Source organism: Paroedura picta, chromosome 13 (assembly GCF_049243985.1).
Source record: "Paroedura picta isolate Pp20150507F chromosome 13, Ppicta_v3.0, whole genome shotgun sequence".
Classification (NCBI taxonomy): domain Eukaryota; kingdom Metazoa; phylum Chordata; class Lepidosauria; order Squamata; family Gekkonidae; genus Paroedura; species Paroedura picta.
In genome coordinates, this window is record NC_135381.1 from 26,060,573 (window position 1) to 26,074,480 (window position 13,908).

At 43.5% G+C, this 13,908-nt stretch overlaps 1 protein-coding gene across 9 annotated transcripts in view; it reads right to left on the bottom strand.

Annotated features, from left to right (window-relative positions):
- IL1RAPL2 (interleukin 1 receptor accessory protein like 2) overlaps positions 1 to 13,908 on the bottom strand; it is a 592,622-nt gene that overhangs the window by 10,204 nt on the left and 568,510 nt on the right. For all 9 annotated transcript variants that reach the window (XM_077308260.1, XM_077308262.1, XM_077308257.1 and 6 more), the window contains one exon: positions 10,585 to 10,755. In XM_077308260.1, the coding sequence (XP_077164375.1) occupies positions 10,585 to 10,755 (171 nt within the window). The remainder of the gene's footprint in view (positions 1 to 10,584; positions 10,756 to 13,908) is intronic.

A 13,908-nucleotide genomic window follows, 5' to 3' on the forward strand; every position in this document is an offset into this window, starting at 1 on the left:
AAGGAGGAGGAGGAGGAGAAGAAGAAGAAGAAGAAGAAGAAGAAGAAGAAGAAGAAGAAGAAGAAGAAGAAGAAGAAGAAGAAGAAGAAGAAGAAGAAGAAGAGTTGGTTCTTATATGCCACTTTTCTCTTCCCGAAGGCGGCGTAAAGTGGCTTACTGTTGCCTTCCCTTTCCTCTCCCTACAACAGACACCCCTGTGAGATGGGTGAGGCTGAGAGAGCCCTGATAACACTGCTCGGTCAGAACAGCTTTATCAGAACCGTGGCGCGCCCAAGGTCACCCAGCTGGCTGCATGTGGGGGAGTGAGGAATCAAACCCGGCATGCCAGATTAGAAGTCTGCCCTCCTAACCACTACACCAAACTGGCTCTCAATGTGCTAAAATATATGGAGAAGCCTGGCATTTCTGACATCCTGAAGTGCTCATTACTTCTTACGTTTCTGGACATCTGAAGACTTTTAAAGCATCCTGTCTGCTTTAACTGGATTAGAAGTAGGCTCAGCCCAGGGACTGATTGATGCAAGAGGGAATATATTATCATGCAATGATCAAGTGGATTCTTGAGATGGAGTATAGGTCCATCAATAGATACTAGTCATGCTGAGTATCAAGGGAACCTCCATCATCAGCAAACCTCTGAATAACAGTACTAGAAGACAACAATGTGAATCCATGCCATTTTCATTGGCCACTGTGTGACACAGTATGCTGGACTATATGGGCTACTGGTCCAGTCCAGTATGGCTCTTCTTATATTCTTATGATTCAGTGCACATAAATCATATCAGTAAAGCAGCCTCCTCTTCCGAAGCGACTAGAGAAGTTGTGTATGTGAAGCTGTGGAAGGGGGACAAGATACAGAGATTTCCACCCCCAAAATATTGGCAATTGATGTGTCTTGTTATAAGGGGCACTTGTCCCTTATAGATACGCTTCGGAGCTAGCAAGCCCAAGAGGATAGTTTAGATCTAATGGACCAAGCCCCAGAGCAAACAGACTATTGTGTGGAATTATCACAAGGGTTCTCCTGCCCACTTTCCATGTTTGGTGAATTGTACCTGCGGTCTATGCCTCTAGCTGTCTCACATTCTGAAAGTGGGCAAAAAGCCCTTTGCACAAAAATCTGCCTGTGCAGCTCTGCAAAAGACAAGGTTTCTAGTTGAATATACACAACCAAGTTGTTGTATATCAGTGTATACTGATATATCAGTGTATAATACAGTGTATAATTAGGATATGTTGTATATTAATACAATTTAAAACCTTTAATGGCATTCAAAATATAAAGCAGCATACAAATTAGTTCTGTGATACAGATCTATAAAACTATAAAAATTACAGCAGACAAGGGAGCAGAAAGTACAAAAAGATAAAGCCAGTGATGTTTACTGCTTTACCCTATGGGTCATAGCTATAGATAAGAACTTGGCTACCCGTTCAGTGGTCTCTGAGCAGTTATCAGTAAGCAGCAATTCAAGAGACCTAGGTGTAAACTGTACGGAGCTTTTATTCCAATCCCAGGTCGATTTAGTCAACTGCTGTCTACACAGAATGCGGTTTCCATTTTGATTTTGGGCTATTTAAAATTTTCCTTCTGCAGCAAGAAGGATTGATCCAGAGTGACCCTACCTTTATTGTGCAATATCTTAGAGTGCTTTTAATGCTCAATATTTCAAGATTTGGATTGAGAAAGCAGGCCGTTTTGAACCTCCGTGGTAGAGACTCCCTGATTGGCCAAAGGTGACCATATGACAAGCTTGCCTTAAAGGAGAAGCCCCTAATTTCTCTCAACTTCTGTTGGTCTTGGATTTTTTTCTCCCTCCTCTGCCTTCTTCGATTCTCTCCCCCACCCCCTTCAAGAAAAGAAAGAAAGAGGCTTGGCTCCTCTCGTCCACCTTATGAACTATCCTAACCACGCACAGAACACTTTCCTGTTTCAATGGGGAGGGGGGGGGGAGAGGAAGACCCAAGTTCAAATCGATCTGAATTCAACAGGATTGACAATGGAATAAAAAAGTAAGTGCAGACTCTGCCCTAGAATGTTGGTGGTTATACATCTCACATGGCAAAATAAAATTGAGTCTGGTTCTGTATGGCAATACCTGCAAATTCTTTCATTGCAGGGAATTCTCTTATACCTGCCTTCAACCATTGTGGAGGGAAATACATTTAGTCTGGATAACATAAACGCTCTATGATTCAAAGGTATTATAAGGTTCGAAAAATAATGAGCCATAGAGTTTGGGGTATAGACTAGACCAAGAGCTCATGGAGAACATGGCCCCCCTGCACCAGAATAAATTATCTGGAGATCAATATCCTGGATTCTTCTTTGGATGGTTTGAAAAAAATGGTCCTATCCAGAGTTAGCTAAAGAATCAAGGTTTCTTGATTTGGTATAATGGTCAGATGTTGTATATTAATATGGCTCTGTGCCATGTGTGGAGCTGGGAATGGAATTTGCCACCACGATACTCCCCCTGGTGCCTTCAGGTTATGCATGGAGAAAGTATGAACAAGACTGGCATTTTGTGGTATTTCTAAAGAACACTGTAGAAAGGGGAAAATTTTAAGACATGCACAGAGAATAGTTATCCATATAGGAGGGGATGTGAAAGGAACAACTGACAAATGTGGCAAAGACTTACCGCAGCCACTGGTTGACACTTAGGAGGGCTGGCCCAATGACCCTTTTGTGGAGTGTGCTGCACACATGCAGCACACATGGGGGCAGGCAGGACCCGTGGCACCTGTAAAGGTGCCACATTTGCAGCTTGTGCCCTCTTCACCCCAGCATACCACGAAGCAACTATCCTTCCACTTAGTTGACGTGGAAACCGCCTTGTGGCCATATTTGAGGTGTATGTTCATTGGCTAATATTTCATCACAGCTGTGGGTTTGCATAGGATAGAGCCTGTTGGCAGAGAGTCTGGTGTATGATTGGATTCCCTGTTGTGTGGGGCCTCCATAAGAGGTAGCACATAAATGAGCATGGCCGACCCAGTGGGGGAGGCCAGGGTCTCATTTTGCTGGGTGGACTGTGGGCAGCCAACTTTGGTTTGCACCCAGTTTGCTCCCCCACACAGATGGCTTCCCTTAGCAGCGGAGTTCAGTAGGCAAGGGGATCTGTTCTCCCAGTGGGGAACGGTGCAGTTCTCCAGGGTGCCTCTTGACTCCGTGGGGGTGTTGATAGAATTTGCTGGCTGCTAGGTCAGGCTCCCTCTCCCATGCTGTGCCAATACTCCCATGGGGAGGTAATGAAGCTGTGGCCTTGTTTATACCCAACAATGGTGTGTTGCATCTTATTCCGGCCCAAAATGCCCTCCTATTAGTCAAAGTTTTTCTGAGACTAAAGGGTTTTTTGGAGATGCTCTGGAGAAAGGGAACTGCGTTGAGCAGGGGTTGGACTAGATGGCCTGTATGGCCCCTTCCAACTCTATGATTCTATGATTCTATGATTCTATGAACTGAAAGAAGTGACCAGTTGCCAGTAATTCAAGTACAGATTTATGGTGCTGCACTAAAACTGTTGCTCAGGGTGACCCTGTGTACATTTATTGTGAGAACATGTATGAGCAACTTCCAATTTCAGGACTCAAAACAACCCGCGACTGAGCTGTGAAAATATTGTGCATTACTAAGACACATTGGCCTCACACTGCACTAGAGGGTGGGCTGTGGCCAGGTGTGATCGCTAGGCGGCAGGGCGAGGGCATACTGGGCAGGTGCAGGCGGCAAGCATGTGGGGATGCCTTGGGCGGCAAGGGAGGGAAGGAGGTGCAGGAGGTGAGTGCAGGGATAGGTCAGTCTCTGAGAGAATAATATTACTGAGATTTTGTTTAATAATGGTCAATGAACAAAATTATCTGATTTGTTTATATTGTTAGCTGCCAAAAGCAAGGAGTGAGAAACTTGGGGGGGGGGGGAGTTTTGGGGGGATGGGAAACACAAAATATTTTAGGCCTCAAGGTATACAATACATTTGGCTAGATTTCATAAAGAAGCACAAGGTGAAATGGGAGTATTATTATGGTGGCAGCTGTGCATTTTTGGAACATGTAATTTTCTTCCTAAGGGTAGAGTCAAACACTCACATCCACTTGGTTGATGTGGCTGTACAGACAGTACTGGGCTAAAACCAGCATGCTGAATTCAAAGCAATTTGTCAGGGTGGGGTTGATTTGTCCCTGGAGAACAGGTCTTGCAAATGACCCTCACATTCAAGAAACGTTTGAAAGATAGGCTTTCCCTCCTAAAGCATGTAATGTTGCAAGCTGAACACTGTGTGGCGCTGTATACAAGAGTGGCACAATCCACATGGGGATTCCCCCCTCAAGGTGTTATTATTTCATCTTGCAAAAACAGACTAAATATATAGGGAAGATTCCAACTAGTAAGCTTCAATCTGTAGATAGCTATATTCTGTATTCTTGTTCAACAATTGGTCCAGGAGCCTGGGATGTATGTTGCTGTTACGGACTGATCTCTTTTGCAAGTGTTCAGGAGGATTATAAGTTCATTACTATCTAATAGAAAGGGCTTTGCAAGTACTGGTGTGTGGGCATCACTGGAATATGACAAATATGCAAAATCCCAAAGAAAGAAATTCCCAAATTGAATGGTGGGATAGCTCTTGCATCATTTGAAATCAGATTTTTCAAAGCCAAATGTATTTTCCTAAGGAGAGCTCATGAGACACAAAAAAGGCAGCCATATGCTGAACAAATAGTCATTATTAGTAGACAGAAGCCTACTATCAGATCTAAATTCATGGAAACAACAATTGACTGTTTCAATGCAGAGGTATTACAGATGCCAGATGGCTCTTACTTTCCAGCAAAGAACTCTTCAGTAGTGTCACCTATTAGCACAGAGGAGAATCTGTCCTGCAAGCAAAAACCCAGGAGGGACAGAAGGAAGCTATCTATAAGAATAGCAGCTCACCAGCTGGAAGATTTCACCCTATAAGCAAGAATGGATGTGTTCATGAAAATTCTTTGGGACATTTAGACCTCATTACACTGGATTTACTGCCTATGCTAGCATTAGAAGGGAATCCCCCTAGTCACCAAATTAAGTTATTTTTCTGGAACATAGTTGGCTGGTCCTCTAAATCATATATATCCTTTTTAGAGTATCTAGCCAAATATGATATAATTATGCTTGAAGAAACTTTGGTGGTGGAAGACTTTGATATCCCATATTATACTGCATTTCTGGCCCATGCTTCCCCTAGGTTTAAGTGGGGGAGTCTGGGTATATTCTGGGTATATTCATTGATATAGATTTAAATGCTGCTGCAGAAGGTATACAATTGGAGAATGATTGGATGGTAGCAGTCCAAGTTAAACAATCTTGAGAGATCTAAAAAGATGGTGGAGACCCATTCTATATGGCAGGTCATAATTAAGGGAGCTAATGCAAAATATACCAGAGAGTTTTAGAAACTGATAGCAGGTGGTAGTAGACAGAGTAATAATGCTATGAAGAATGTAATTTCTCCTAGAATATGGGAAGAACATTTTGCTGGATTGTATAATGGAAACCAAGCTGTATTTCCATAAAGGAGCCTGTAAGTTGTTTTCCACAATGGAATCTGGTCTCAGTGAAAGAGTTAGAGCTTTTAATTAAAAACTTTAAAAATGGGAAAGCACCTGGAAGTGATTATATTACAGTGGAGATTCTAAAACTGAATGTAGGTTGGTGAGCTTTATTGTTGGCAAATGTTCACTTATTGACCAGACAGGATTAATTCCTGAGGAGTGGGGGCTTGCTATAATTATACCAATTTACAAAAAAAAAGTAGATCTGATCTAAATAACTTATAAACACAACCTGGAAACTTTACACCATGGATTTGTGCGTTAAGTTATGTAACTGGATAGACCAAGAGCAAACTGTGGAAGCTCAGCAGGAGGGCTTTGCACATGGGTATTCTACTTTAGATCACTGCCTTGTTCTGGATTACCTAATAGGAAAATATGTAAAACAAGCAAAAGGCACTTTATATACTGCCTTTGTGGATTTGAAAGCAGCCTTTGATTCAGTTCACTCGGAAAGACTGTGGGTAAGACTGGCAATCGTAACAATAGATAAAATGCTACTTTTCCTAATGTTTAGATTGTATTAGAACACTTTCTGCAGGTCAAATATTCTTCTGAAGGCAGCCTTAAACCAATCCAGTCATGAAGGGAGGGGGGGGGTCAGACAAAGCTGCCTTCTTTCTTCAGTCCACGCTATTTCCCCCAATAAACTAATACGTACAAACAGAACAGACATAACCAAATACTGAGACAACCTAGGTGCTAAAGATTTCTCCTGGAGTGCCTTTTCCTAAGGCTGTGAAATCCTTTTGTATCACCTCTGAAACTGTTTGCCTGTTTGCCTTGCTATTCTTCTTAAGGCAACACATGCATATTCAGGGGGACCAGGTGGAATGGGAGCCTCAATATCTTGTCACCCAGGCCAAGCTTTCAGAAAGCAGCAGGAGGAAGTCCTTGCTGTCTTAGGAGGCTGGGCCCAAAGCCACAATTTGACAAGCCTGATCTTTCTTCTCCAAGATAGAACCAAGTCATGAGTAAGCAACAAGGCATTGCCTTTTTGAATACAGCATGCACCACGAGGCTTTAAAAATAGTTAGCTTGAAGAAAGCACTGTTGCATCTGTCTTTTTCTGTGTCATCTGAGTGTATAAGTCTTTGTTAGTTTTTTAAATGAAAGGTTGGTGTAATCATCCTTATCCATTGTTCTTCTTAATATTTGTGAAACAGCCTGGGGGTGGAACGTGTCCTGGGTGTTCGAGTTGGAATAGGGCCAATCAGGGTGCAGCCCCTGATTGGCCCTGCCCCTATAGCTCCCACCGTCTGTTCCAGAATGCTAGCTACTTTGCTCTCAGACATGCCTCAGCAGTCAGAGCCAGCAGCAGGTAAGGGGAGAGGGTCCTGGGTGAAGGGTGGTGGTGGAGAGGGCAAGCCCTCCAGGCCCCTCATGAGCAGGTAAGGGGGGAGGGCCCTGGGCAAAGTGTAGTGGTGGAGGGAGCAAGCCCCCCAGGCCCCTCACGAGCTCCTCCAGCCTGCTAAGGAGCTCCTCTCAGCTTGCTGACAACCTCCAGCCCTGCTAACGACCTCCAGCCTTGCCTGATGACTGCCTGCTAACGAGCTGTGTGGCCCTGCTAATGAGCTGGCCAGCCCCCACAGGCTCCATTTAATTCCTCTGTGAGTTGCTCAAACCACCTTAAGCAGCATGGCTGGGGGGGGGGGCTTTTAAAGCCCATTCTTAGGAATGGGCTTTGCAGCTAGTCCAAGAATAAAACCAGCGTGGGATATTTTTTTTTAATTAAGATGATGAATCAAACTTCTGATGAGCCTCACATGCACATCTAGATGTATGTCTGTGTCTACATCAGCCACAGATCTGAAAGCTGCCCTGGCATGGCAGTTTCCAGCATCCCAGATGCTCAAAAGTAGATCAGGTCTTCCAGGGAGGTTTTCTGAGAGGCTTCCCCATCACTGTGGCTAGGTAGGAAGGGAAGGCATGATGAGACCCATGACAGCACTGAAATAGAAGCCTTTTCAGTGGAGTTTAAGCTCAGCTCACAATAAACCGTGAGGGAAGTGCTCATAAATTTGCCATCGTGGCCTGTCCAGTTTTGACTACAACCATCAGGAGTAACAACACCATTAAATGTTCATGAGAAACAAGCATCTCCAAAGAAAACTTTACTCCTGAGCCTCCTTAAGAAGCCAGTTGGCAGTATGTATTGTAGTCCTTCTCCAGAGCCTTGTGATGATTTGCTTCTAGTCTACCAAGGGACTTTGGAGCAGCAAAGTGTGTAGCAGAAAGCAAATGTGTAGGCTTCTGACAGGTTCATGGATTCTTCTCTAGGAGTTCCACCAATCCCCCCTGTTCATACCACAAGAATATAAGAGTTATCTTGCTGGGTCAGATCTCCCTGGTCCAGTGTCCTTTTTCTATGCTAGCCAACCTGTCTCCTTCAGAAAGCACACACAGAGGGCCTGAAGGCAACAGCCAGCCACTCTTTGTTTTCACCACGAGTTGTTCAGAGATATATTACCTGCAAACATGGAGGGTCTAATTAGCTGTCTTATACATGAGACCTGATACACCTGTTCTCCATGCAATTGTCTAATCTAAGGTGACCAGATTGTCCCACTTTTGGAGGGACATCTGAGGGTATCTGGCAAATTGTACTTATGCATTCTATGAAACTTTTTGTTGCTCCATATAGGCTAAATTTTAAATCAAGACCCCCCCCCCCCGGTCAATGGTGTCCCGCTTTACCAATGTTAAAACCTGGTCACCTTAGTCTAATCTCATGCTGATGACACACACAATCATCTGTTTACATGACACGGGCAGCCATTATGCAAGGAAGTTTGGGTTCCTTGCAAGATTTTAAGCAACTTTTAAACTGCAAACCCTAGAAATTTTATTTTTAAAAAAGAATCCACCTCATTTCAAATGCACATTTTGCATTGTCATAATTAGGTGGTGATTAAGCATTTCCTTCCATTCTGGGCAAAAGAATCAAACCCTTTTCAAAATGTTGAATTATTTCGTGGTGAGGGAGGAAAGAAAGAATATCATATTGAATGCTCAGCAATGAAAATTGACATCCTCAGGTAACATATACATTTTAATGATGGTTAATGACTCTCTGAAGTGGTGGTGATGAGTGTTTGCCCAAGAGTCTGAATGATAGGTGGACAAAAAAAGAAAATGCCACCCTGTCTTCCAAAACACCTGGCAAGAAGCTGATTCATTTAAACCATTTGTTCTCCTCATCAATATTGTTTTGTAATGGAAAGACTTTGATTCCACTCTCTCCTTTTAAGACTTTTAACTAAGACTGGAGAACAGCAGCTGTGCATGAAATGCAGAATTTGTTTTCCTCACAGCTTCTCCTGGTACACAGTTGTACCTTAAATGTGTTAAGTGTCTGTAAGAGTTGAGTGAAACATCAAGTAGGAAGATTAAAGGCAAGCTTGCTGTCTAATTTTGGGGATCAGAGTTCTTGTGTAAGATGTAAGGCCATCTATAACAACAGGGGTGGGCCAGTTTTCTGTATTTGCAGCATTCTATTATCAGCTTGAACATCCATGACAACGAGCCATCTTTGGCTTGCTTGAGTCCCCACAGGGAGAATGGTGGGATAAAAGTTTTCTAAATATCTAAAAATGAATAATTTAACTCCATATAAAAGCAGTTCCTGAGAACTTCCCTAACAATTCTCACTCTGTTCTCTAGACATTAGTCGTAAGGTAAGATTACAAACTCTTCAGGAGTCTGTAACAAAGGCTGACATTGACTTGCAGTAAAAGCTTCACAGTTGTAAGGCACATGTTCTGGAATTCAGGCCACTGATTCTGGCAGGGGAAGAGGAGGTGTGGGGAGGAACAAATGAACTTCTGAAAGATTCTCTCCAGAGTCACAATGGTAGTGCTGTTTGTCAATTGCTTGGGAAGCATTGTTTCAGAGGGGCAATTAGGGAAGGAGGCAGTTAGCTCTTTCCTCCATGCCACAAGCTCTTCATTGGTTGTCTTCCCCCAGAGGCAGAGCAGAGGCATTCCCTACTGTGTAAAGAATAAGAGGTGAAAGGGTTAATCTCTCCCTTTGCCCTCTGCCATGGCTTTAATATAGCCTTTCTCAACTTCTTTACCATTGAGAAACCCCTGAAATATTCTTCAGGCTTTGAGAAACTTCAGAAGTGGTGCAATCATGCAGAATATGGTTGGGAAGCAGAGCTGTGTAGATGGCCACCTAGGGTATGGTGACCAGATTTTAACATTGGTAAAGCGGGATACCATTGACTGGGGGGGGGGTCTTGATTAAAAATAGTATTGTAATATATATATTTTTAAATTTCAACATAAGTACAATTTGCCAGGTACCCCCAGATGTCCCTCCAAAAGTGGGACAATCTGGTCACCTTAACCTAGGGCCCCTCCCCTTCCCAGCCCCTCAAGGTCCATAACTGGCCATTTTAGGAGGAGGACCATATATGACCATATATGGTCAGGTACTGGTTACCAGTTGCCGCCCGGATCTGGTTCAAGTTTCTGGTTTTAACCTTTAAGGGCTTTCATGATCTGGCTCCCACATACCTGAGGGACCACCTGTCACCCTATGCCCCCCTCAGGGCTTTATGCTCTGCAGGTACCAAATTTTTGGTTATTCCTGGCCTCAGGAAAGTCCAACTGGCCTCTACCAGGGCCAGGGCCTTTTCAGTCCTGGCCCCTACCTGGTGGAATGAGCTCTCAGAAGAGCTGCAGGTTCTGTGGGAGCTTTCAGCATTCCGCAGGGCCTGTAAAACAGAGCTCTTCCACCAGGTTTATGGTTGAGGCCAGTACAGCCAGGGTGATTTATATGCCCCCCCCCCTTCCAGGTAGTTCTGTGAAGTGGCAAGTGTCATTTGCACCCTCCTCCCTCATCAGTTCCCTCTTGCAGAGCTTGTTGGTTATTCCTAACTGTGATCAGAAAAGAAATGAAAACTTCAAAAGTAGGCTGTACCTTCTCTGAAGCACCAGATGGGTGAAATCAAACCCTGAGTAGATTGATACTTACTTCCAGTAGGGATCAGGTCCCTGTCTGGAATGAAGAGTTTGTATCCATAATGTTTCTCCAAGACATCCGGCAAGATTTCAAGTGCAAACTGGTTCTCTTCACTGTTGTCACAATCTAATGCATCTGGATCCACTTTGGTGTATGAAAGATAAGCATCATATTCTTTGTTATCTGCAGATGAAACCCCAAATATTAAAAACAAATAAAAACAAGACCTAAGTTTTGTTTTGATATTTTCCAGAACAGTTAAGTTAATCTGTTGCAAAAGAACAATCTTATGCAGAGGAGCCAAATGTGGTGAAAATCAAGATGTCAAAAAGAAAGCAGAATTGTTGGCCCTGTTTTTGAATCCAGGAGTTGATCACGTCTTCTGTACAACATCTCTGTAGGGATTGTGTGGAAGACCTGGGTCCATTCCACACACATAAGATAATGCACCTTCAATGTGCTTTGGCAGCTGGATTTTCCTGTGCAGAACAGGAAAATCTACTTCTAAACTGTATTGAAAGTAGATTATCTATTGTGTGCGGAATAGGCCCTGATCAATAAGTGGTCACTGGGAGGTTTCATACCCTACTTCTATGCACTATTTGGTTCTATGGAGAGTATACAGCATACAGACAATTAGTCATATATTTTTTACTAGACTTATATCTTGCATTAGTATAAAAGCCTATTTTAAAAGCAGGATCTATAAAGGGGCAGCAGGTGGGAAGGATCCTGCAAAACAGGGTGGTTTGGTCGGTAAGCCAGGCTGCCTGGACTGTCAAGCATCCCCTGATCCCTGGTGGTCAGGAGGCCTGGGAGCATGGCAGTCCAACCACGGGAGTCGGCCTCCCACACTCCCTGGCTTACCTGTCTGCCAGCTCTTCCTTCTCCCTGCCAAGTGCCTGCAAGTGGCAGAAAGGAGGAGGAGGAAGAGTAGGAGGACAGAGGTAGGGAAGAGCTGGAATTGACACTCAGTAGAGGAGAGTCCTCTCCCTTTTGGATGCATGTCCCCCACTAAGGGCCAATCAGGGTGAGTTTACCCGATGCATCATCTGCTCCCAAACTGAGTATTATTTATTAGGGCTGCATATTATAAATTTAACAAATTTCCTAAAGCAGCTCAGAAGTCTCCCTCTTGCTTCTTGAAAGAATTTGCACCTCGCTTTTTGGGCTGTTTGTAATGGTCTCCCTGAATTTTTCCTAGAAGCTAACATGACTGAACTGAGGCTGTGTGCACTTGGGTGGGTTGCGCTATGGGGGGGGGGGCAAGAATCACTGGCAAAGACAATAATGCCAGTAAAAGTTGTGGGCAGAAGGAAGACCCAGCATGATCTGGATTGACTCAATAAAGGAATCCACAGCCCTCAGTTTATAAGACCTCAGAATGGCAGTTAACAGTAGGATATTTTGGATGACATTAATGCATGGGGTTGCCATAAGCTGGAAGCAGCTTGCTGGCTCTTAACACTCACAATGGTCTCCTTTTACCTATAAAGCTACAAGCTTGTAATCCTCCCCCCTCCCCTGGGATGTTTTGGAACAAGAGGACTACATAGCTACATTTTTAAATGACTTTACATTATGGCTATGACTTTAAAAAATGGCTTTAAATTATGGCCATCCTTTGGCCCTCACAAAACAAATTAAATTGCATTAAACAAATTATTCCATCACCTATATTAATGCATTCTTACACAGTTAATGTAATTGAATGTTTAATATATATATTTTAATGCAGTAATAACACATTAAACGCACAGATGTCAACTTTTATATAATTTCCTCCAATGAGAATTTATCAGGCATGGGGGCACGACTTTAATAGGTTGCTCTCGTGGTATTTGCAAGCTTACAGAAAATGAAAAATCAAATTGTTAATGTAGTGAGGATAAAAGTATAGAATGCTTATGAAGCACCTCTTTTCAATGAGCAACAACTGGAGGAGAAAAAATCATTGAAAGTGAGTTTAAAATCATCAATCTTCCTTCCCCAAAGGGACGCTGGATAGCCAATCAGCTTCTGATTTACTCATTTATGTTCTTCAAATTATGGTAATTTCCATTAAACAGATCTGGTGGTGACTGGTAGGGGAGGAGTCAGTCAAGACACAGGCATTTATTTTCTCAGCTAAGGAATTGATTTTCTTCTTGTTGAAGAAAACAAGGTGTTCCAGGGAGCTGTAACTGGCTCTGGGAGATGACGGCATATTTCAATACGAGAGCAGGGAGATATGATGGATGGTACCAAGCTGGGTCACTGCACAGTTCAGTTAGCAGAAGGAAATCAGCTTTTTAACCCCTGTGGAGCCTGTGCTTCTTGATCTTTCCTGGGAATGACAGAGTGCTGCACAGCAACTGGACAATGGCAACTGCACATGGAGACTGGCCACAGATGACTAAAAGCAGAGATAGCCTTTCTTACCACCTAACAGGTACAACTGTTGACAGGTGAAGTGGCAACTGATGCATTCTGAAGCTAAGCCCACTCAACTGGGGGACAGTCACTCATATTTCCATCAAATCCTCTTGTTCAGTTTAATTCTTTTTGAGATGGCTATGAGGCTTTCAACTGTGCAACCAATGTTTGTATCACATCCATCTCTCAAGTTCAAATTAACTCTTTTGCCACTAGCTACCAATTAAATGTCACATACATTGCAGCAATCTTGCTCACGTTTCTGCTACAAGGGCAGAATCCAAGTATGGGGTACATTGAGAGCCCTCCTGAATACACCTGGCGAGATCAGCAGAGCCTTGGCTTTGCACGTAGAAGGTCCCAGGTTCAGTCCTTGGCATCTGTCATTAATGAGTCTCAAGCAGCAGGTTTTGAAAAAACTTGCCTATTCCTGAAGCTATCACAACCAATCACAGCACTGAGCTAGGGAAACCCGTGGCCTGATTAGACATGACAGAACTTGGCATGTTTGTCTATTCAGGGAAGGAGAAGGTAAAGAAAATAGGTTCTTCAAAATCAGCCCATACTTTTGTCTTCAGATAAACAAGGTGTTTATGTGTCAGTTTGAGGAAGGGAATCTGGCTCAGTTTATAATTTGGGTGTCTGCTTTGAACGGAGGAGTTTGTTTTCTGTTCAGCTCCTTATTTGAAAAATGGACAGCATCCTAGGAGAGATTCCCTTGACAGTTCTAACACTGTGTATCTCCAAAAGGATAAGGGCTCCAGCTCATCTCCAGATTACAGATCAGTTCCCCTGGGGAAAACAGATGCTTTGGAGGGTGGACTCTATGGCAATGTACCCCACTGAGGTCCATGTCCTCCTCAGGCTCCACACACATATATCCAGGGATTTCCAAACTTGGAGCTGGCACCCCTATCCTGT